This window comes from Neomonachus schauinslandi, chromosome 6 (genome assembly GCF_002201575.2).
Source record: "Neomonachus schauinslandi chromosome 6, ASM220157v2, whole genome shotgun sequence".
NCBI lineage: Eukaryota > Metazoa > Chordata > Mammalia > Carnivora > Phocidae > Neomonachus > Neomonachus schauinslandi.
In genome coordinates, this window is record NC_058408.1 from 121,258,305 (window position 1) to 121,284,899 (window position 26,595).

At 36.3% G+C, this 26,595-nt stretch overlaps 1 protein-coding gene across 1 annotated transcript in view; it reads right to left on the reverse strand.

The window, feature by feature from the left end:
- Positions 1–1,876: 1,876 nt before the first annotated feature.
- The window catches only part of LOC110589264 (protein FRA10AC1), a 42,171-nt gene continuing 17,452 nt past the window's right edge, over positions 1,877–26,595 (reverse strand). Inside the window, exons 8-14 of the mRNA XM_021699779.2 lie at positions 25,379–25,424; positions 23,244–23,357; positions 22,063–22,105; positions 18,088–18,206; positions 12,604–12,642; positions 7,201–7,279; positions 1,877–2,740 (exon numbers count right to left, since the gene is read on the reverse strand). Coding sequence (XP_021555454.1) covers positions 2,698–2,740; positions 7,201–7,279; positions 12,604–12,642; positions 18,088–18,206; positions 22,063–22,105; positions 23,244–23,357; positions 25,379–25,424 — 483 coding nt within the window. The 3' untranslated portion in view covers positions 1,877–2,697. The remainder of the gene's footprint in view (positions 2,741–7,200; positions 7,280–12,603; positions 12,643–18,087; positions 18,207–22,062; positions 22,106–23,243; positions 23,358–25,378; positions 25,425–26,595) is intronic.

Here is a 26,595-nt window from a genome sequence, read left to right on the forward strand (position 1 = left end):
ACTGAACACCAATGACTGCACTATAGCCAAATAGGAGATAGGTCTATTGGAGAATTATTCTTTAAACTCGTCATCCTGAGGCCTTTTCAAAGACTCCTTAAAAATATGACTTCAGTTATGTATGAATGGATTAAGTGTTATGATTATATATAATGACCTAAATTTACTAATGAACCTAATGTCCATAAACCATACTTTTAATACCAAATACATGGATCTATTTTAAAGGAGTCTAGCTTTTTAGTTATCATTTAATTTTATAGGAATTTTATTTTCTGATGATCACTAAACTATGAATGTATTTTTATCATAAACATGTTTTAGCTACATATATACTAATATCAGTTTGCTGCTGGACATTTCAGCACTTTTTCCCTAGAAACCAAGATTCCTTTTTATTCACTGTAAGTTGGGAGATTTTAAAAAAATACAATTTTTTAAGAAAATAAGGGGATTTAAAAACAATGTTCAATGTTAACAAACCAATACTGATTTACTGTTTTTTTGATGGTTTAGAAATGACTGTATAATTATTTCCTAGATAGTTCCTTTGTAGCAACATCCAGCATAGTGCCTCACATATAATAGAAGCCTGATAAATATTTGAATTAATGAATAACAACTATTTAATAAAAGGAATATCTCTGATACTAACCATTTAAAAATAAGACACTAAACTACTTATTCTGCAATTTAATGCCAATCATTCCATGTTTAAATGTCCTTTAAAACAGTCTTAAAATAATTGAAATGCTATGATTGCTTTCTACAGGCCTCTCTTCACTAAATCATGCATCTTCTTAGCCATCTCTTCGCTCTTTACAAACATGGGTTAAAACCTTTTTTTAAAAAAATCAATAAATCCATTTGAAAATTTGATGAAAACTATGGACCCTTTTCCCCCATAAATACACATAATTACAGAAGTTTACACACAGATTCTAGGAGTGCTTCGATCCCCTAAAGCACATCCACTGACTCTGAGGGGTATGATCAGCAAAGTAAGAAGTTACATTTTATAATATATCCTGGCATATAAGTATATCCATATTTGTGTGACTGTATCTGAGATAAGATCTAACACATACTATTATTCAGTTAAATTATCTTATTATAGAATCTCTCTGTTGGAGAGTCAACTTTCATGGGGCGCCTGGGTGGCTCAGTCGTTAAGCGTCTGCCTTCGGCTAAGGTCATAATCCCAGGGTCCTGGGATCCAGCCCCACATCGGGCTCCCTGCTCCGCGGGAAGCCTGCTTCTCCCGCTCCCACTCCCCCTGCTTGTGTTCCCTCTCTCGCTGCGTCTCTGTCAAATAAATAAAATCTTTAAAAAAAATAAATAAATAATTGAAATGCTATGATTGCTTTCTACAGGCCCTCTCTTCACTAAATCATGCATCTTCTTAGCCATCTCTTTGCTCTTTACAAACATGGGTTAAAACCGTTTTTAAAAAAATCAATAAATCCATTTGAAAATTTGATGAAAACTATGGGCCCTTTTCCCCCATAAGTACACATAATCACAGAAGTTTACACACAGATTTTAGGAGTGCTTAGATCTCCTAAAGCACATCCATTGACTCTGAGGGGTATGATCAGCAAAGTATGATATATACACACACATACACACACAGTTGCTTTTCTTCCTTCTGGGACAGGGAACCAAGCGGGAAAGTCAAATCCAGTCTACCAGTCTCTTCAGAAAAAGTTCTTTTAGATCAGAAATTCACAATGGGACTCCATTATTTGGTTTTAAATAACTGAATGCACAAAGCCATTATACCCATGATCAAATTAAAAAAAAACAACTACAGAATCAGATAAAGTTGATTTAAGAATTATCAGCAATTTGGTATTCCCCATGCTGTTGTCCCTTTTCCCCCAGCATGACAGCAAAATGCAGTAAAAGTTACATTTTATAATATATCCTGGCACATAAGTATATCCATATTTGTGTGACTGTATCTGAGATAAGATCTAGCACATACTATTATTCAGTTAAATTGTCTTATTATAGAATCTCTCTGTTGGAGAGTCAACTTTCGTGAACCTAATCTACTGTTTCAGACTTCTGGGACCTCATTTGCCGTGCCCCGCTGCTCCATGGTATTAATTTACTTTGTAATAAACTTCTCACACACTGGGAAGTCAAATTTGATTATAACAAAGTCCCTTAAGTAGGATAGGTGAGAAGGAAGAGAAAGGTAAGCAAAGGGGAAAAAAAAGGCAGCTCGCAAGAGGTGGTAATGGGAAAGTAGGTGCTTAAAAAGAGGGGTGCCAGTGTATCAAAGGAAAGGTAAAGACATAATGAGTCTATTTTATAATTTTTGTGAGACACCAATAATTCTAATAACTTAAACTAACTGAAGCAAGGGAAGATAAATATGAATGAGTAAAAACAACAGCAAAAACCCCTACAAAATACAGGCACAATGGACTCTCTGTACAGTGTACTAGCTTCATCCTCCAGCAGCTACAGATGGAGCAGTCGTCGACAAGCAACTGAAAAGATATAAAGGGATGGGGAAGCATGTCTCCAATAGAACTGAAAAACTTCCAAAGCAGCTGACATCTTGAGAGTAGCTGGATTTTTATTTCTGAAGATAAACCACTCAAGCTGCAACTTGTAGATAAAATTTTTGTGAAGAGTTTCAAAGTGTACTTTCACATTAAGGAATGTGGGCTTCTCTCTTCCATCTCACAGAAATAAATCTTGAAAATAGTCATCAAATTCTTCTTCTCTATTTAAAAGAAAAGGTATATATATTGATTAAAATCAACAATTACAGAAAAAAAATTAGGTGACAATTATATGTGATTAATGAAAATAAAATATTTTAACTCAATATAATTTGCTAATTTTTCTATATATTGATATTTTTCATGATTCAGCCATCAAATAATTCTTAGCTTTTGGAATAATCACAACTATATCCAAATTGATTAAATTTAAAGTGTTTTATATGTTGCCACCTCTCCCTAAATGTATTTATTACCTAAGATTTTACTTTAAAGTACATGCTTTGTGACATGTTACTGCTTCTCTACTTTTCTGGTTGACTTTATAACTTCTCTGTTCATTCTCATTTCAAATTATAGTCTGATCAAGAAATGAATGAAAAAGAAAACTATTTTCAGGAAAAATACAAGTTCTACTCCTAGAAATGGGGAAAATCTGTTTAGGCTGTAGGTCTTTATTGCTCTGGGAATAGTAAATATATATTTGTAGCAGTAAATATCATGTCTAAAACAATGAATCAAAGACTGAAAGAAGATACTAAATTGTATTATAATGTGTTAAAATACTATGAAAACTGTCAAGTACTAAATAAATATTAGCACTAGGAACCAGACTGATAAAGAAAAATACCACAGGGTTTCAAGTCAGACAGTGTTTAAGTTCTAGCTCTGTCACTTATTAGCTTATATGAGCAGGTTACTTAATTTCTCTGGGCTCAGTCTCCTTGTCTGTACAAAGGAGAACATTGTATTTCCTTACACAGGTGCTGTGAGGATTAAATACACACACACACACACACACAGTTGCTTTTCTTCCTCTGGGACAGGGAATTAAGCGGAAAAGTCAAATCCAGTCTACCAGTCTCTTCAGAAAAAGTTCTTTTAGATCAGAAATTCACAATGGGACTCCATTACTTGGTTTTAAATAACTGTGAATGCACAAAGCCATTATACCCATGTTCAAATTAAAAAAAAAACAAAACTACAGAATCAGATAAAGTTGATTTAAAAATTATCTGCAATTTGGTATTCCCCATGCTGTTGTCCCTTTTCCCCCAGCATGACAGCGAAATGCAGTAAAATTTTTAAAACTGTAGTAAGAACTTAAATACAAGAAATTAACTGAATCTCTGTGTAGGCTTAGATGTTCCACACTTGATCAATGTCAAGTATTTATAAGGTCACAAAAAGTTCTGGATGATAAGAGTCTTCTTTTTTTTTTAAAGATTTTATTTATTTATTCGACAGAGAGAGAGACAGCGAGAGCAGGAACACAAGCAGGGGGAGTGGGAGAGGGAGAAGCAGGCCTCCCGCCAAGCAGGGAGCCTGATGTGGGACTCGATTCCAGGACCCTGGGATCATGACCTGAGCTGAAGGCAGTCGCTTAATGACTGAGCCACCCAGGCGCCCCTGATAAGAGTCTTCTTAGAAGGATTTACTCAAGTATCTTCACTGCCTAAAATGGTGAGCTGATCCTAAGACCTATTCTGTCAATTTCAGCTATAAAGCTCTTCAATGGGAAGTTATACCATTAAAAGTTTAGTCCATAGTTTAACTAGGATAGCAATACTTTATTTACAGTAATAACTTTTTTATAATCTGATCTATAATGACCACACTTCTAAGAATTCTTTACTTGGCTGGAAAAAAAAAAAGGTTGCAGAAAAAAAGTGATCTTGTTTAAAAAACCTCTTTCCACACAAAAAGATGGAAAAATATTCCATGCTCATGGATCGGGAGAATAAACACTGTTAAAATGTCTATGCTACCCAGAGCAATCTATACCTTCAATGCCATCCCGATCAAAATTCCAATGACATTTTTCAAAGTGCTGGAACAAACAATCCTAAAATTTGTATGGAATCAGAAAAGACCCCGAATCACCAAGGAAATGTTGAAAAAGAAAAACAAAGCGGGGGGCATCACGTTGCCCAATTTCAAGCTATATTACAAAGCTGTGATCACCAAGACAGCATGGTACTGGCACAAAAACAGACATATAGACCAATGGAACAGAAGAGAGAACCCAGATATGGACCCTCAACTCTATGGTCAAATAATCTTTGACAAAGCAGGAAAAAACATGCAATGGAAAAAAGACAGTCTCTTCAATAAATGGTGCTGGGAAAATTGGACAGCCATATGCAGAAGAATGAAACTCGACCATTCTCTAACACCCTACACAAAGATAAACTCAAAGTGGATGAAAGACCTCAATGTGAGATAGGAATCCATCAAAATCCTAGAGGAGAACATAGGCAGTAACCTCTTGGACATCGCCCACAGCAACTTCTTTCAAGATACATCTCCAAAAGCTAGTGAAACAAAAGCAGAAATGAACTTTTGGGACTTCACCAAGATAAAAAGCTTCTGCACAGCAAAGGAAACAGTCAACAAAACAAAGAGGCAGCCCACAGAATGGGAGAAGATACTTGCAAATGACACTACAGATAAAGGGCTGGTATCCAAGATCTATAAAGAACTTCTCAAACTCAATACCCAAAAAACAAATAATCAAGTCAAAAAGTGGGCAGAAGATATGAAAAGACACTTCTCCGAAGAAGACATACAAATGGCTAACAGACACATGAAAAAATGTTCATCATCATTAGCCATCAGGGAAATCCAAATCAAAACCACATTGAGATACCACCTTATATCAGTTAGAATGGCAAAAATGGACAGGGAAAGAAACAACAAATGTTGGAGAGGTTGTGGAGAAAGGGGAACCCTCTTACACTGTTGGTGGGAATGCAAGTTGGTACAGCCACTTTGGAAAACAGTGTGGAGGTTCCGCAAAAATTTAAAAATAGAGCTACCCTATGACCCAGCAATTGCACTCCTGCGTATTTACCCCAAAGACACAGATGTAGTGCAAAGAAGGGCCATATGCACCCCAATGTTCGTAGCAGTAATGTCCGCAATAGCCAAACTGTGGAAAGAGCCGAGATGCCCTTCAACAGATGAATGGATAAAGAAGATGTGGTCCATATATACAATGGAATATTACTCAGCCATCAGAAAGGATGAATACCCAACTTTTACATCAACATGGATGGGACTGGAGGAGATTATGCTAAGTGAAATAAGTCGAGCAGAGAAAGTCAATTATCATATGGTTTCACTTATTTGTGGAACATAAGGAATAGCATGGAGGACATTAGGAGAAGGAAGGGAAAAACGCGGGGGGGGGCGGGAATTGGAGGGAGAGATGAACCATGAGAGACTATGGACTCTGAGAAACAAACAGGTTTTTAGAGGGAGAGGGGAGAGGGGGGATTGGTTAGCCCGGTGATGGGTATCAAGGAGGGCACGTACTGCATGGAGCACTGGGTGTTATATGAAAACAATGGATCGTGGATCACCACATCAAAAACTAATGATGTATTGTATGGTGACTAACATAACATAATAAAAATTAAAAAAAAAAAGAATCTACATTAAGAATCATCCAGGGGCGCCTGGGTGGCTCAGTCAGTGAAGCATCTGACTCTTGATTTTGGCTCAGGTCGTGATCTCAGGGTCGTGGGATCGAGCCCTGCATCGGGCTCCGTGCTCAGTGGAGAGTCGGCTTGAGGATTCTTTCTTCCTCTTCCTCTCCCTCTGCTCCTTCCCAACCCTGCACTTGCTCCCTCTCTCTCTTTACCTCTCTCAAATAATCTTTTTAAAATATCCACAAAAAAAAATCTTTCCAACACACCTGAATTCCATTACACTGAGAACATACCATAATTAGCAAGATGTTTCATAATCAGGCTAAATTAATGAATTAGGGTTGATTCAATATTATGAACCAATTTGCCTAAAGACTAACAAAATGGGACTAAAATTTATTGAGCACTTATATTTGTAGGTATTGTACCAAGTGCTTTACATTCTTTATTTCATTAACTCTTCACAATAAACTCTATGCAGTAGGTATTTATTTTATCCTCTTTTAACATATAAAGCTCAAGTGCTGAACATCCCAGTATATGACAAGAGTTGATAAAATTCCAGCTCACATCCAGACAGCTCTTCCAACCCAAGGCAGATAACAATGTGCACACTGAATTATCTGTCTTTGCGGGGTTAAGGTAGTTGTTGGCAAGCAAACTTTTACCCGTACATAGACAGCCTCAACAGGTTCCCTGTACATGTTTATGATAATCAGAATATCAAGAATAGGCTGCTCTGGAACCAGTAAACAGCCCTTCTCTGAAGGATTCTAAGCAAAGACCAGAAGGTCACTTGTCAAGGTGAGCTGAAGAAAGATTTACTCACTGAGTGGAAGCTGAATGAGTTAGCCGTTTATGGCCACAAAAATGACTGGGAATAAACTCTGATCTTACCAGGCTAGGCAGTCCTTGGCATTAAACAGACATTCATGATGATAAGCTTTTTCATTAATTGTTATCAAGAATGGCTGTGGCTTCTCTACTGATGCAAAGGGTATGCACTATCTAGTAATATCAGGACTCACTGCGATTTTTCATCTGTTTCTGGTAGGGGGCCCTTCCAAAGTTCAGATTCTGAAGTACCTTCTTCTTCATCAGAATTTCCTGTTCATTTAAAAGAGATTTTTAAAAATGTATTATATTTAAAACATATTTTGAACTACCCACCAATGCAATTAAATTAACTTCAGATTTAACTGCAGTTTAGTTTCAACTTTTATGGCTCTAAAAATGTAATTCACTCTTTCAGACCAATAAATTCTTCTTAAAAATAAATGAGTAAGTTGAGATATACCAAAGAGTCTCAGCAAAAAGACCAAAGAGAGTCTCATGGGAAACTCCCCTAAGTTACACTGAGTTAAAGTGGCAATTTCAGTATTAACTCTTATAAAGGAATGATCTCTTGCAATATAATTGCCTTTGATTTAGTTTCTTCTTTCTGTTGGCATACAAAAGACATGCACGTTAAGATTTTTGTAGAGTATATTTACATTAGGATCAAGAACTCAAGAACTGAACTAGTATGTAGGACCAGTTAAATCATGAAAAAATATTGTCAGATGCTTTTAAAAATTGATGCTGATTAAATTAATCAGAAGAAGCTGATTTCAGTAAAGAAATAGGCATACTCATACATTGTTAGAGGAGTAAAAATTCTGTAAACTTTTTTCTTGAGGAAAATCTAGCAACAAAGATCAGTTTAAAATATACATATCCTTAACCAGCAATGCTGCTTTTAAGAATTTAATTATTTACTTAGAATAAATAAGCACCTGAGATACATGTACAAAGATGTTCATTATATAACAACAACAACAACAAAAGAAAACCTATATCCCCACAATTAGGGATCAAGGATTGGTTAAATTAATACTATATAGCTGTTAAAAAAAACCTTAGCATGTCTATAGTATTACCATGGAAAAATGTCTGTGCTATTCCAAATTTTTTAAGTTACAGAAAGCATGCATGGTATAATCCGATTTATGATTACATATGTGTTAAGTTTGTAAGGACCAACCATACTTAACAGTAATTATATTACCTGTGGCCTGCGACACTTTCACTTTCTACTTTAAGCATTTCCAAATTTCTTCTATTTTAGACAATGATCATGTATTGCCTTTAAAAATTAGTCAAAACAATAAAGATATTTCTATTTTTAAAACATAACAAAACAGACGTGTTTTAAAAATTACCCTATATTAGTGAACTAAAAATTATCAAATACTGAAAAAGATATTATAGGGCAATAAAAGTAAATGCCATAAAGTCATTATATTAGCAAATAGTTCCTCTCCAGTAAGTTAGTCTCAAAAAGAACGGACACAAATTCAGTCTGTCAATACAGAATGTCCCTTAAACACACACAAAAAATAAAACAACATTGATTTGCCCACAGTGTTTTTAGCCTTTTACCCGTTAGACTTTGATCCTTGAATCAATATGCATGTCTGAACTTTGGTCCTAACTGCATCTATTCTGGCACAAAAACTAACAAAAATGGCAGGGGGAAAAAAAAAGGAGAGGGGTTGTATTTTGCGGGGGGACGGAACAGGGGGAGAGAGAGAATCTTAAGCAGGTCCCATGCCCAGTGCAGAGCCCAACACGGGGCTTGATCTCACAACCCTAAGATCATGACCTGAGCTGAAATCGAGAGTTGACACTTAACCAACTGAGCCACCCAGGCGCCCCAGGGTTGTATTTATAATGATCTACATACAAAGACAATAAAAGATAAAATTATAAAGACTTGGGAACCAGATTCCCACTCAATCACAACCAGCACTGAAACTGCCAGTGTCCCAAACTGAATGTGTGAGAAGAGAGAATAAAAGTGTTCTACTCTTATTTTTATGAAAACTCACTAACATGAGCTAAAGAAAGCACGGAAAAACTAATGAGGCCTAATAGTTAACATGACAGTGTTACCCTGTTAATGATGTCAAAGAACAAAACCTGTAAGGTCTTGAAAGTGGGCAGCTAATTTTAAAAGGCCTTACAACCACCTGTCCTCTTGTTCCCTTTCAAGAGTACCTCCCACATGCCAACTTTCCTACATGTTTTCGGATACTAGACAACCCACTTTTACTAAAAGATCGAATCAGTTTAGAGTATTATAAAATAACTCTCTTTGAAAGATCATATGCTTAAAAAGTAGTCAAATACTGTCAGAGATTCAAATCTAGAAGACTGGACTACATTGTGAATCTATAGCATCCTAGTCCCCTGAGAGCGGCAATGAAGAGAAACCATTCCTATGGTAACTACTGCAGCCAGCCGGAGGCACTGCTAAGGAAATCACAATAAGCAGAACAGGCAATACCAACGGGTGCCCTGGCATCAGTGTCAAAGCCACGCAGCAGTTATTAGACAGTAGGGATCGGAATGGACATCACTGACTCCGTGTGGGATCTTGCAGGTCTTTAATGTAGCCCTTATCCAATGATTAAATCTCTTACCGCAACATCTCCCAGGACAAGTGGCTGTCCAATCTATGCTTAAACACCTCACTACTTCCTGAAGTAGCCCATTCCGCCATCCTTTTCTTCAGATAGTTCTAAGTGACAAGTTTTTCCTTAAATTAAGGCAAAAATCTGTCTCTGGGCAATTTTTATCCAGAGACTCTAGTTCTGCCAAATAGTCATCAAAAATAAGTCTCCTACACAAAAGCAGTCTTACAAACATCTAGTTTCCATGTCTACCTCCTTATCCCTTCCCTCCCATCCCTACAAGTTTCTCCAAACTAAACACCTGTATTTCCTTCTACCTTCTTCCTACGACACAAATTTTCAAGTTCTGTCAATGCCTTGGTTATTCCATTCTTGACCTGCTTTAAGTTTTCAATGTTCCTTTCTAAAATGCAAACTGCATATAATTTTCCCTATATGTTTGAATAATGAAAACAGTCTGTCACCTTGGTTTTTCTAGATATTATATGATATCTAAATAACTTGGGCTTACTGAAGAAGTGGCAAGTCTCCAATTATGATTACAAATGGATGGGCCAAACTTTTACAGACTTAACTTTTGATTTGACCAATTCTAGAGAACAAAACACAGAATCTGTTTAATGTCTGGTTTTTTTTTTCCTTTCTGGAACAATGATAATAGTTACAAGTTATCAAGAACTTACTTTGTGTTGGACACATGCTATACATATATATTGTCTCATTTGGCTCTGATAATAAAAAAAAGTTAAGTCTCTTTATACCTATCTTACATATAGAACTGAGACACAGATCAAATCATTTAATGTAGATTTATAGAATGTATCTGCCAAAATTGGGGTATAAAGAGTAGACTTACATTTGATTCACTGAACAGTTATTGATGATATAGGTAAAGGGGCACAGACTTTGTGGAATTATAAATCTGTGTTTCATCCACACACTGCTATTAACCAACTACTAGATCTTTGGCATTTTATGTAAATTCTCTGGGTCTCAGTTCTCCTGTCTGCAAAATGGGATATTATATGCCCATTATTAAGACTAAATGAGGTAATACAAGTAAACCACTTGCCATTTTGGCTGATAGAGTAAATAGTCAACAAATCCAAGTTAAAATTCTTTTCCCCACAGAAACTGGGTTTTTCGTCATAGATTTAGTTTTAATAATCCATACATTAAATGGTGGTAAAAGAGTAACCGAACATTATCCAAGTGATATGAAAGATATACACACGGGCGCCTGGGTGGCTCAGTTGGTTAAGCGACTGCCTTCGGCTCAGGTCATGATCCTGGAGTCCCGGGATCGAGTCCCACGTCAGGCTCCCTGCTCAGCAGGGAGTCTGCTTCTCCCTCTGACCCTCCCCCCTCTCATGCTCTCTCTATCTCATTCTTTCTCTCAAATAAATAAATAAAATCTTTAAAAAAAAAAAAAAAAGATATACACACACACACACACAACTTCAGCCCAGATAGCATGGGACTGATAGACTCCGGCTATGTTCTAGAAATTGTCATTACACTTCACCTAATTTAGGAAAAGGAGCTACAGATCAATTAGGATTCACATGGGAAGAAACAAAGTATCAGTGCTTTAGGACACTTCAAATATGCTGAAAACAAAATTGGTATGAGCAAAAGAATTTATAAGGAACATGCTGTATCCTTAAACTAGACGAATGCCTCCAATGACACCTCCCTCTCCATTAAATCTTTAAACAGTAAATATCTTAAAACGTCTCTTTTTCTATTTCTCACAGTGCAAAATTTCTGATTACTGACTACTGAGAAATTCTTCTTAAGAATTATATTAAAATGCTAATAATGTTTCTCTTTGAATGGTGGGATTTAGAGGAATTACTAATTTTTTTTCCCTGAGTTTGCCACAGTAAATGTATATTACTTTAAATCAGAACAAAAATTAATGCTTAAGTTTACAAACTTCCAAGCCTAGAAGTCTCATAAAATAAGTCCAGATATTATAAAATGAATTAGAAAGGCTATTGAACTACACTTTATCATTAGCCCTAACCCTACTGCAAGGTCTTTAAGAAATTTGACATTGTATTACTATTGAGATGCAAGGCTACTGTTTGTTATCTCACAGGTGGATGCCCCTTTTATGAGCCCACAGGAGAGTCTGCTCTCAGAACTCTGACCGGAAAAAGATGAATACCCTGCATATGATCATATGGGTACAATTAATCATTCTACTGGTGGTTTCCCTCTTTGGTTTGGTTGCTTAGAAGAACAGTGACAAATGTGTGATCTACCTTTGTAACTATGCAGGACTTTTTAGTAAACATTTGTCTGTGTTAATTTTACCTCAAGCTTTACTTTGCTATTCTATCTTATTTTTCCATTATCCTGATTTTACTTTTTAAAATCTTATTTTATTGTATTTATAAGTTATTTGAATGTTTTTTGGAATGTTGCAGGGGAAAAAATAGTAATAAAATCTGTGGCAAATATCCAATAAAATCAATCTGGTTTGATACAATCTGGTGAAAACCACAGTACTTATTAAAAAAACTAACCAGTAATAACCAGTTGCCAACATTTTATTGTTCGTATACAAACCACACATTTCATTTTATCAATCAAGATCAGCAAATAACAGAGATTACTCAGTATACAATATAAGCAACATTACTTAAATATTAACCCACTTCCCCAATTCTTTTCCCATTCCAACCTCATCCTTCTACTTTTCGTCCTTCATATTCTATAAAGTGAAATTGTGTATCCATTGTATTTACTGAAGAAGAAATTTTACACTCTTCTATTTTAAAATAAGAAAGTTTAAAATGTTCAAAATTGGGAAAGAAATCGTACACTTTTGGTATTTTTTTCTATGATTTTTTTACATAGTACCAAACCAAAAAATAATATATCAGAGCAAGTCACAATTGATGGGAAACCCAAACTATGAATAACTTGAATCTACGTATTTTTATTAAAGAAATACTAGATACTTACTGTTTACAGAATTTTCTGATTTCTTTGAGGATGAATGCCCTGAAAAGAAAATAGCATTGTTTTGTTAAAAATCATTTTGCAATGGTGCAACAGTTATAGCTGTAACTAGAATTCTTCCTAAGAGTCTAGTTTACTTTATAGTCTTACAGAAAAGCACCTCACTGTCTTCTAATCTTTCATGTTCCTCAGACTTACCTCTCTAATTAAAATGTTAGGTTCTCTTAGGCAGAGGTATTTTATGCCTGGAATACATAGCACAACGTGCAGCTTAAAAAATATGAACACCTGGGGCGCCTGGGTGGCTCAGTTGGTTAAGCGACTGCCTTCGGCTCAGGTCATGATCCTGGAGTCCCGGGATCGAGTCCCGCATCGGGCTCCCTGCTCAGCAGGGAGTCTGCTTTGCCCTCTGACCCTCCCCCCTCTCATGTGCTCTCTCATTCTCTCTCTCTCAAATAAATAAATAAAATCTTAAAAAAAAAAATATGAACACCTGTAAAAAAAATCTCACGTTGCTAAAAAAAAAAACCTCATAGATTAGTTGCAATTTAACCATATTTTATCTATAGATGTTCAACATCTGAAAGCAGTTTGTAAATACTCATTTTTCACAATATTTTTTCATATACAGATGAGAATTCTTAGTAACTAAAATTCACACAAAATATTACTTCACAAAGTTTCAGTTCCACAAGTTATCCAGTCAGATAAAAAGAAAAAAGTACTAAAAATCTACTAGCGTAATTTTAAAAAATCATCACTCTACAGAGTCTCCTGTAATAAGACCACAAGGGAAATGATTTTGAAGGCTAATAAATCAAAAAAATTACAGATAACAGATGGAGAGTACCAATTCCTCCAACTTCCTTGGACTGGAGATCTCATAAACCAAAGCTGGTGCATACATGGCCCCTTTCAGGCCCAATGAAGAGGGTATCAGAGCCACAGGGTAAAGGAAGCCAGGGCCTGGACTGCAGCTTTAGGTCATTGTTTCTTTTTTGTTTTGTTTTTAGCTTATTGTTTCTTCACTCCAATTTCCTACTCATCAGAAAGCAAATAAAAATATAGCTAAGCTGGTTACAAATTCTTCTCTGTCATATGAGGAACATAATACCCGTTTCCAAATGTCTATAGGTAAAAAAGAGGTTAGGTTTACTTTGGAGACCTAACGACATAACTGGAACCAAAGGGAAGAAATTGTAGATTTGGGCTAAATTAAAGAGACATCTGCTACCAATTACAACTAACTGAAATGTAAAAGAATATTCAGGATGGTAGTTAAGTTCCTCTTCCCTGGAGGTGCTGAAGCAAAAGCAGAACAAGTACCTGATATAGAGCAGTACATCTCAACTTTATGGTGCATATGAATCATCCCAGAACTTAAAATGCAATTGTAACTCAGGAGATTGGGGAAGGGTCTAAGATGGTGCATTTCTAACAAGTTCCCAAGTGATGACAATGCCAGACGACCATACTTTGAAAAGCAAAACCACAGAATATCTTTTTGATCATGATCCCAGAATTGATCTCTGATGTTCCTTTCAACGTTGAGAAACTGTTGTTTCACTGATTCACTCACTCACCTAACATTTATTGAACACCTACTATGTGGAGAAAGCACTGTGCTTAGAAACTGGAGATAAAGAATTAAATAAGTCACACAGTCCCTTCCTTAACAGAAAATTAGCAAATTATTCCAAGGGTGATTGATTATGTATCTCTAAGTAAGTGCAGGGTACTACTGGAATGTGTAACAGGGACCTAACCTTGCCTGGAGGAGTGGGCTGAAGGGTGTCAGCAAAGGCCTTCCCAAGGAAGTGAGCTTGGGGATGCAGTGGTAGTGGTGGGAGTGATAAGATCTTCAACTTTTGGCCAAGACACTCAGGTTACCTAAGTACCTTGTTCTGCTCAGACCTGCCAAAGCAGACTGGTCCTCAAAGTCAAGCTATTGGTCTTTCTTACAGTTTCTCTCTATCCATTCATTCAGCCATCTAGCTCTCCAATTATCCATCCATCCACCCACTTACTTTTTGTATGGTTGTAAACTGACACTACAGGAGTAGGGGGATCATACAGGGAGAACAGAGAGAAAGAACAGATGTTAAGTAAGAGCCTTGGGCAACTCCAGCATCTAAGGGTAAGACTGAGGAGGACCTGTAATCAAGAGGCAGAGGAGAGGCCACAAAGATAGGAAGGAAATCAAGAAAGTAGATTGTTTTTAGTTTTGTCAACAGTTCAAATGCAGCTGAGATATTAAGCATTTATTAATTACTATTCAAGTTTGGGACAAATTAAGGTAGTCTGACTATAAAGTATCACATCAAAATCAAGCTAGTTCCAGATGATCCCAGATACAAAGATATTACAGAGTTCCACATGGTTTTCTTAAGTTTGCTAAAATGTCATTTGCTTTACACCATAGAAGTTGAAAAGAAGAACTTTATCCTGTACTCTCTATCAAAGGTGCTCTAAATAAAGAATAAATGACAAACAGTTATCTCAATTCCACTCTGCTTTAGTTCTCTATCCCTGAAGTTGTCCTGAAACAAACTTCATTCAAAGTCTTTCATTTCCTCATTCTTTATTACTTATACCTTACATGTGCTAGTGGGGTGCTGGGGATACTAATTAGAAGTACTAATTTAAATTCATGGTGAGGGATGGAATCAAGAAATGATCAGTGACATTTAAACTTAGACCCAGAGGATGAGTTAGGTTGGAACCTGGCAGTGGGGGGAGGGGGATGGAAAGAGAGGAAGCAGCATCTACATAGTCCCTAAATGGAAAGAAGTTTGGCATTTTCTAGATACTGAAAGGCTGTGAGCATGGAGTGTGAAAGCGAGGTGGAGTGTGGTGAGAAACAAGTGTTGTATGACAGATCATATAGAGCACCTGGGCTTTGTGCGAATTTTGGTAATATCCTAAGAACAACAGGCAATCACCGCTTTATTGAGAATGCCTTAAGGGGAGAGTAGGTGGGATGACAAGACAGTGGCAGAACTAGAAGGACAATATAGCAGTAGTCTAGATCAGAAAACATGGTGGTTTGAATTAGGGTGGAGAGAATTCAAGAAATATATACTCTGGGGGTAAAATTGACAGGATTTGGTGACAAATTAAACATAAATAATGAGAAATAAGACGTCAAGGATAATTTCCAGATATCTGATTAGGTTTTAGGTTGACAGAGGTGTCATCTACTGAAATATGGAACACTACAGGGAAAACATCTATAAGGAAGATCACATGCATATGTATGTATAATCTGAGGGTTCCAACCCCATACCCAATCCTGAGTATCCAGCTACTTAATTGTCTGCTTTGAAGGTACTAAACAAGATTTTACAAGGTAGGAATTATTCTTTAATTTGGAATATGTAATGATTCACATGGTATCATACTATAAGAATACAATATTATATAATACAATAACGAATACAAAACTCTCAAGTATGATACATTAAACATTTTTAAAACAAAAATTTTTCGGGCACCTGGGTGGCTCAGTCGGTTAAGCTTCTGCCTTCAGTTCAGGTCATGATCCCAGGGTCCTGGGATCAAGTCCCGCATCAGGCTCCCTGCTCAGTGGGGAGTCTGGTTCTCCCTCTACCCCTCCCTCCTGCTTGTGATCTGTCTCTCACGCTTTCTCAAATAAATAAAATCTTTAAAAAAATAAAAAATAAAACAAAATAGAACAAAAATTTTTCAAACTCGAATGGAATTTTCACATTTATTAATTAACATATATTTTAGAGTTGGGAAATGATTTAGACACAAAAAGGCATTCTGCTTCAAATACCATTTCTCAATAAACAAGAACAGCATTTTCCTCTCACCATCTATCAGTTTCACCAAGTCGAAAACTTGGTGATACTATATGCTTGAATAGGTTTGATTCACTAGAAAAAAAGTATATGTAAGAATGAAACCTAGCTAATAATCTTCATAGCTGGAGCAAGGGAGCCCTCTCCTGTCCAAATACTGTGTTAACATTTGGCTGAATCTAATGTAATCTACCATTAATTACATAATTTAAGTTTGATTCACTCTAAGTTATAGCCAATTTGACTCTATTATGGACTGAAAAAGAAACTAGCAGTAACCTTCATAATAGCTAACTATGCACCAAGCACCATGCAAACTGCTTATATCCTTTATCTCCTTTCAACTTCTGAGCAATCCTATGAGCTAGGAAATGTGAGCATAAACATTTTACACATGAAGAAATTACGGCTTAAGAGAGCTTAAGCACTACTGAAGAAGTGACTGATGGATTTGAATTTAACAATTATTTACTAAGTGTATGTGCACAGCACCATGCTAGGTTCTGAGGACATATGTATATCAAGCTCCATGATTTCAAACTCATAAGCTAGTGAGAAAATCACATAGGCCATGGTAATGAAATCCCAGTGTTATAATTTCATACTGACTTATAGATTACGTACTGTTTTACAGTGTTCAAAATGCCTTTCACATTCTTATTTGGTTCTCCACAATAAGCTCAAACAGTACAGAAGCCAGATATTCACATCACCCCTACTTATATGAGGAATATAAAACTGAAGAAGTTCAGGGACTTGCTCAAGGTAATGAGTCTATAAGAGACAAAGTGAGGAAGGAGAAAGTTGTTTGCAATATTATTACTATCTACCCAAAATGAATTAAAACCAACCTTGTTCTTGAAACTCTTATAAGCTGCTGTAAATTTATATCTAAATTCCCCAACCAGGTGGCTCAGTTGGTTAAGTGTCTAACTCTTGATTTTGGCTCAGGTTATGATCTCAGGATCCTGAGATCAAGCCCTGCATCATGCTCTGTGCTGGGCTCCGGCTCCACGCTGGGCATGGAGCCTGCTTAAGATTCTCTCCCTCTCCCTCTGTTCTTCCCCTCTTCTCTTAAAAAAAAAATCTTTAAAATTCCCCAACCAGTTTCAGCTACTACGAGATTTATATATTTTTTATTTGAGAGAGAGAACGAGCGAGTGGGGGGGGGGGGGGGGGGGGGTGGAGAGAGAGAAACTTTAGCAGGCTCCATGCCCTGCACAAGCCTGACTTGGGGTTCAATCTCACGACCCCAGGATCATGACCTGAGCCAAAATCAAAAGTTGGACGCTTAACCAACTGAGCCACCGAGGCGCTCCCCCCCTTTCATCTAGTATAAAACAGAAATCTAAATGCATTCACCAATTAAATCCTACATTTGACACATATAGCAGATTACATTTCATGTTAAAAAATGTGACTAGGGGGGCGCCTGGGTGGCTCAGTCATTAAGCGTCTGCCTTCGGCTCAGGTCATGGTCCCAGGGTCCTGGGGTGGAGCCCCGCATCAGGCTCCCTGCTCAGCAGGAAGCCTGCTTCTCCCTCTCCCACTCCCCCTGCTCGTGTTCCCTCTCTTGCTATGTCTCTCTCTGTCAAATGAGTAAATAAGATCTTAAAAAAAAAAAAAAATGTGAGTAGGTTATTATATTTTAATTCCCTTGTACCTTTTTCCTTTTTCTTAGAGGTCTCTTCTGCAGAAGATAATCTGGATTTTTTATGTGTTGACTCTTCATAATCTTTTTTGGTTTTATCCTTTCTTTTTTTTGACTTGACTTCTTTTCTCCTTTATGTTGAACAACATAAAATTAAAGTTAACTTTTTCAACTGACCTTTATGAAAAATAAGGAACCAATAAGCAAAAAAGTCAAATCAGTTAAAGTACCTCATTTTTACAATGTAATTTACATAAGAAAGCCTTAAATGAGTCTGTAAATATTTAGGTTAGTATATTAATTAAAGACAATTCTGTAAGATAATGAAGCCTAAAATTCTGAGACAAATTATTTTTTGTAAGTTCTATATAAAACCTTAGTAAATATAAATCATAGTTTTACTCATTTCCTCCTTTTTATTTTCTATCATTTAGCCATTTTTTTAAATTACAAAAACAAATGTCATTTCCCTTCATGTAATTCATAGCTACCTATACTTGAAAAAATACATAAAATAAGAAGAAACACTGTAACAGCTCTAAACCACCACTAAGTAGAAAATTCTTCTGTTAAGAATAAAAGAATACAGTAAAAAGGCATAAAGGAATGAGGATGGACGGGCTCACTGTTAAATGTCTACTTTAGACCATTTGTCCTTTTACTGCTGTAGCTTTCTCTTCTAGGCCAGGTTTACAATGCTGCCAGTACCATGGTTGGCAAGTAATTGATTTTAACTGGTTAAGAAAGGAAATACTAGATAGGAAAAGGTGATAATGCTGAAATTAGGACCAGGAAAGAGAATGAAGAGACAACAAAGAGGTTCAGTTTCAAGAAACTTGTTCATCAGACTTCCCAAATTAAGGTACTTATACCAAATGCTGTAAGATTATTTAAGGTAGTAACCACTTTCTGCCTCTCATAAGAATCATTTCAATTTTGAAATGAAGCTTGAAAGTCAAGGTCAAAAAAACTCTCTGGTACCTTTCAGTATCACTGATGGAGAGGGGAAATAAAGGTTAGGCTATCCAAGTAATCTAAAAAACTTTGCTAGTTTCAAGAATTTAAAAACTATTAATTACTTTTTATTTTTAATAACTAAAATACTTTATACTTTATCTAGCATATTTATAACATAGCTGATTTTTAAAATTAACATACTGACAAACATATTTTATAAAGTTGCAGAATCTCACTGTTATCACAATAATGGCAGGTCACAGATTTTGTCTGAACATCTTCAATGCCAGGGACCCCATTATGCTTAACTTCCCATATGCCAGGCACTATGTCAAGCACTTTACATGCACTTTCATTAATCCCCACGATAACCTTGGCATCCTCATTTTTAGAGGTGATAAAATTGAGTTCTACAGAGTTTAAGTACCTTGCCCAAAGAAGACAACTAGTAAGTGGTGAAGCTGAGAGGAACACACAGGTGTCTGGTTTCAAAGCCCATGATCTTATTTATATATACTGCACATTGCAGAACACTGATATTCCTCCCCCACTCAACATGACAGACACATTCTAGCTCACTTGACAGGAGCCTGATTTTAACATCTGAAATGAGAATAAAGGTATATAATTCCATGTAAGAATGACAAACTCCAAATAAAACACTGTTAAAATGAGACATAAGTGATACTCTATGTGGAAAACCCAGAAGACTCCACCCCCAAATTGCTAGAACTCAAACAGGAATTCAGCAACGTGGCAGGATATAAAATCAATGCACAGAAATCAGTTGCATTTCTATACACCAAGACAGAAGAAAGAGAAATTAAGGAGTCGATCCTATTTACAATTGCACCCAAAACCATAAGATACCTAGGAATAAACCTCACCAAAGAGGCAAAGGATCTGTACTCAGAAAACTATAGAATACTCATGAAAGAAATTGAGGAAGGCACAAAGAAATGGAAAAACGTTCCATGCTCATGGATTAGAAGAACAAATATTGTGAAAATGTCTATGCTACCTAGAGCAATCTACACATTCAAAGCAATCCCATTAAAATACTATCAACTTTTTTCACAGAACTGGAACAAATAATCCTAAAATTTGTATGGAACCAGAAAAGACCCTGAATAGCCAAAGGAATGTTGAAAAAGAAAACCAAAGCTGGTGGCATCACAATTCTGGACTTCAAGCTCTATTACAAAGCTGTCATCATCAAGACAGTATGGTACTGGCAACAGACACATAGATCAATGGAACAGAACAGAGAACCCAGAAATGGACCCTCAACTCTATCTATGGTCAATTAATCTTCAACAAAGCAGGAAAGAATATCCAATGGAAAAATGACAGTCTCTTCAACAAATGGTGTTGGGAAAATTGGACAGCCACATGTAGAAGCATGAAACTGGACCATTTCCTTACACCATACACAAAACTAGACACAAAATGGATGCAAGACCTCAATGTGAGACAGGAATCCATCAAAATCCTTGAGGAGAACACAGGCAGCAATCTCTTCGATCTCAGCCACAGCAACTTCTTGCTACACATGTTTCCAAAGGCAAGGGAAACAAAGGCAAAATGAACTCTTGGGACTTCATCAAGATAAAAAGCTTTTGCACAGCAAAGGAAACAGTCAACAAAACCAAAAGACAACTGACAGAATGGGAGAAGGTATTTGCAAATGACATATCAGATAAAGGGCTAGTATCCAAAATCTATGAAGAACTTAACAAACTCAAAACCCAAAGAACAAATAATCTAATCAAGAAACGGGCAGAAGACATGAACAGACATTTCTGCAAAGAAGACATCCAAATGGCCAACAGACACATGAAAAAGTGCTCAACATCACCTGGCATCAGGGAAATACAAAAATAAACCACAATGAGATAGCACCTCACACCAGCCAGAATGGCTAAAATTAACAAGTCAGTAAACGACAGATGTTGGTGAGGATGCAGAGAAAGGGGAACCCTCCTACACTGTTGGTGGGAATGCAAGTTGGTGCAGCCACTCTGGAAAACAGTATGGAGGTTCCTCAAAAAGTTGAAAGTAGAGCTACCCTTACGACCCAGCAACTGCACTACTGGTATTTACCCCAAGGATACAAATGTAGTGATCCGAAAGGGCACCTGCACCCCAATGTTTATAGCAGCCATGTCCACAATAGCCAAACTATGGAAAGAGCCCAGATGTCCACTGACAGATGAATGGATAAAGAAGATGTGGTGTGTGTGTATATATATATATATATATATATATATATATATATATATATATATATACACACACACACACAATGGAATATTATGCAGCCATCAAAAAATGAAATCTTGCCATTTGCAACAATGTGGATGGAACTAGAGGGTATTATGCTAAGGGAGTAAGTCAATCAGAGAAAGACAATTATCTTATGATCTTACTCATATGCGGAATTTAAGAAACAAGGCAGAGGATCATAGGGGAAGAAAGGAAAAAATGAAACAAGACAAAACCAGCGAGGGAGACAAATCTTAGGAAACAAACTGAGGGTTGCTGGAGAGGAGGGGCCTAGAGGGATGGGGTAACTGGGTGATGACATTGGGGAGGGTATGTGTTGTAATGAGCACTGGGTATTATATAAGACTGATGAATCACAGACCTGTACCCCTGAAACAAATAATATATGTTAATTAACTGAATTTAAATTAAAAAAAAAGAAATGAGACATAAGAATCACTTTATGAAGATCTGCTTTACAATACAATTTCCAAGAATATTATGGCTTCTGAACATTGACTCCAAACTAAAAATTCTAGCATCTATCTACCACCCTGCACAGGCCGTCACATTTAAAACTGCTTGGCTAGGGGGCGCCTGGGTGGCTCAGTTGTTAAGTGTCTGCCTTCGGCTCAGGTCATGATCCCAGGGTCCTGAGATCGAGCCCCGCATCAGGCTCCCTGCTCAGCAGACATTCAGTGCAGGTAAGTGACTATGTCCAAGACTACTAAACATTAACAACAGCATTTTAAAAGATAATATTACCTGTGATGAAAATTTAATTTAAAGGAACATTCTTGGCATAACCCTAAAAAAAAAAAAAGTGACACCACTTAAAGGCTGAATTTGAATTAACTGTACTGCTACTCTACCTTTAATATCATACATTCTTATTATTCCTTATATCCCTTTTTCAGATTATCTGAAAAAAAAAAATCTGATTCTCTCCACCTCAAAAAATGCATATGCATAATAAAAAGGGTAACAGAACGCTTGAGGAATTAAAAATATTCTACCATTACTTTAGAAAAAAGTGCTGTCAATTTACCCTAAAAGCAAACTCTTTCATATACAGCATTAATGTGTGTCTCACATCAAAGATATCTAGTAACAACAGTGTGGGTATAGTCACTTCCTCTGAAGTGCTTTCAGAGTTTTCAAATAGAAAAGAGCTTTTCAAAAAGTTTCACAGCTGTGGCCTCTTCTTTTGCCTTAATCTCAGTCACACCAATTGACTTTTCCTCATGAGCACTTCTAGGAGGAACTTCTGCATTGGTGTGCATTAAGGAGCACATGAGGAAATTCTTGACTCCTATAGGGAGTAGGCAGAAAACTCTGAAGCACATTTATTTAGGACCCAGAGAAGGTTGCTAACATGATGGACCGAAGAAGCTGACACAGTAAGACTAGCTTAATTTATGGAAAAAAAAAAAAAAAGAAACAACAGATTCTAAAACATGCGTATTAACAGAAGCTGCTGCACTCTGGGGTATAACCTTAATAAGCTTTTAAGACTGATATCAAGAACAATTATGCCATCCTAAAACTTTTTTCTTTATTGACACAAAGAGAGTATATTTATTGTCCACACCACAACAATATGGCTACCAGGTAACATGAGATTTTATGTTGCCTTTTCTGATACTCTGCATCTCATTCTGCATTGGTGACATTCCCATGTTAGCGGGAAGAGGTCTTCACTTTACATATTATAGGTTTACGTTTGGCATTAGAACTGTTTCACCTAAATGTAACCATAATTCAGAGAATATAAAAATTGTAGGCTAAAAAGTCATTTGTCACTTTGGGAAACTCTCAGAAAAAAGAGCACTTCCAGAAAGATACATTAAATTTTTTAAATTAAATTTTACTCTGTATATTTTTAAATCTAAACTACTAGATAAACTTTGAAGAAATCGATTATATCCCACCTAAAGTCAACTTACTTAATTTAACAAGTGCATTTCTCTTTTCACCATGCTCAATATAACCAAAATTAACTTCCCAACTCTTCAAGTCTTCTTTTTTATCACAACATTTATTTCCACAGAAAAACTGGCCTGCAATAAAGAAAGGAATATTAGCTATGATAGTTGGTGACAATGTTTATCTGTACAATCTGGAGTTACTACTAAAATTTACTCTTAACCACATAAATTCTTAGTTCTAGGTAGTCAGCATTAAAAAATAACTGAGCATAATATCTATAGTATGCTCAACAAATGCATATACAAGTATTAAATCAAAGAGCCGAAGAAAAGGTTATTAAAAAAATCAGTCACAGAATTCTTGCCCAATAGATACACCATATAGATCAGGGTTTCAGCGACTCCCTGGTTAGGAAATCTTATACTTTGGAAAATGGAAGTACTAAAAATACATACTCAATAATACCCAAAAAGAATAAATATATTTCCATAGTACATGTACTTACACCTGGGTGAATCCTTTTAATATTTAATAATAATTTTTAAATTGATTAAAATTCTTATTTTAAGTATTAACATTATGGTTTCTATTTTAAGTACCAGCATAAAATGGCACTTAAAGCACATTTTAAAATAGTAGCACTCTGAAATGAAGTAGAGTAAGTAATTAAACCCAATGCTCTAAACTTTAGAGTTACCTGACACTAAAATCAACACATTATCATGTCCACTGTATATTAAAACATTCTGCAAAAAAGGACTAACACTGATGATCTACGAGAAAAAATAAAAGAAACTACTCAACAACTATTTACTTTCACAGAAGATGAACCTTGTATTTGTACAAAAAAGAATTTTTATCTCAATAATTTGCACCAACAGAGACAAATCTAAACTTTTCATAAAAAAGAAATCATCAAAATGAATTTTGAAAATTATCAGTCCAAACAGCCTATAACTTTTCTAAACTGGCATTTTTTTTACTCATTCCAAATGAATAGTTCATGAAATCTGTGCATGTTCAGTAACGGCTCTATTTTTAAAACAGCAACAAAATTATGATTCTAAATCAGAGCAATAGCTTTCTCTTACCAACTAATCCTTTCTTCAGTTATAGTAACTTAAAGAATGCTGATCAATTTTTTTAAAGGCAGCATTACTTACCATCACCTGAAAATTCCATTTAATAAAAGTATGAAATTTTAAAACTGTGAGACATTTCAAAATTTCTCATTGTTTAGATAAAAACACAAACTAAAATGTAATACTAAGAAAAGTTAAAACTAGCTTTAAATTTATTCTTTTTCCTTCTCCTTTAGAGTATCTTCAGGGCTGATCCTTCATCTAAAAAAAAAAAATTCCTAATCCTTAATTTTATTTTACTGCAAATCCAGTTTTATACTTTACATAGACATCCAATTTATGGAAGATGTAGATGATCCACAATGATGGCCTCAATGTTTAATCATTTTAAAGTGCCTTTATTTTCAGTTTAAAGGTTCTTTATTAGTTTAAAATTATTTCCTAAATGCTCTTTTGTAGTTTTCAGAAGCATTAACACTTTAAAATGCAATTATCAATAAAGAGCTTTTATATCATAAGACAGTACAAAGATATTAATTTTTCAGAGATTTATGAGTAGATTACAACAATGCATATAAAAAGCATTTATTGATTGCCTACCAAATGTTTGATCTTTTGCCATAAGACTAAATATTTGGGCTCAATCTCAATGCCATCCCAAAGTAAGAACTAGCCTGTCCAAAAATTCTATTAGGTTCAAAGTGATATTTAATCTCTACATTCAAAATGTGATTAGACTGGAATACAGTAATACCAACTCATTATTCCAAAAGTTGATAAAAAGAAAAACTCAAGCATTCATTCTTCATTAGTTTGCTTTAACTCTTTAAACATTTTCTACTTAATCTCCATTGAATGCTCTAAAAGCAAAAATATAAAGGTAAAAATCACTAAAGCATTACATTTTGACTTTTGATAGTAAAATATCATGAATACATTGTCTCTAATTTTACTTTTATAGATAACCATTTATTGTATAATGAGGAATAATCTTACCCAATGACTTCAATTCAATAATATAACAAAATAACCTTATCCTATTAAAAAGTAAAATTTCAAGAAAGAATTACCTTTTCCTGAAATTACTTCTTTTTCTATTCGCCACCTAAATCCAAACTGATGAGAAAAAAATTACATTTATGCCAGTGTAAATTTAAACACTATTTAAACTGTATATACACCTAAACATAGAGCCAACAATTGACATGACATTTACCAATCTAAAAAGCAAACCTAATTCACCAGGAAGGGAAGATCGCAGCACAGTAGGAGGACCCTAGGCTTGACTTGTCTCATGAATACAACTAGGTAACTATCAAGGTATCCTAAATACCCCAGAAATCCATCTGTAGACTGGCAGAACAAACTTCACAACTAAAGGTTAGAGAAGAGGCCACATCAAAGTAAGTAGAAAGTGTGGAGATGTGGCTTTGGAGAGAAATAGGTTGTGGCTGGTGGGGAGGGAGCTAAGGTCAGGGAGAAGGGCGAGAGACAGACTAGCCCACGGGGGAGTGCTTGGGGCAAATGAATCCACATAGCAATTGGCTTGGAAAACAAGAGAGGCAAAATTTGGTGAGTTCTTGCAACTCCAAAAGCCTGGAGTTTTAAAGGTCAGCATTCTTGGCTCTGGGACAACTTGGAGGACACTGGGGCTGCTCTTGGACAAAAGGCAGGTCAAACACCCCATGGATATACAGCATAGAAACAGTGATCTGAAGAGTGCCTGGGGCACACAGTGCAGAGGTCAGTTGCTCATCTCCGAGCATGTCCCAGAAAGGCAGTGTTCACAGAAAGACCCCTGTGGGGATAAACTGGCCAGCACCATTTCCCTTCCCTGCCCCTCAGCATAAACACAGGGCCACCTGTGGAAACCAGCGCAGTGCTGACACTCACTACCTAACCTGCTTACACCAAGCCCTGTCCGTCCCCATGCTCCAGAGAATCCCTGCTTCCCAGGTACACTTGCCTTGGTCCCAGCACAGTGGGCCCCCTCCCCCAGACGACTAGCCCAAACCCCTTCCACACCATGTCTCCCTACCCGGGAGTCTTGCAAGGCCTTGGTTCTGGTAGTATCAGTGAGAGGTCTCATTTCACAAGCAGACCAGAGCACACCTAGTTAAAACACACCACATTCAGGCCAGAGACCAAACACTGCCTATGACAGGCAAAGAGAACCTTTGCAGACGACTGGCCTGAAGGATAAAGCGGCCAGGACACAAAAGCAGAGTGCATGTAGTACACACATAGGAGACACTCCCAGAAGCACCAAGCCCTGGAGAATAGGGGT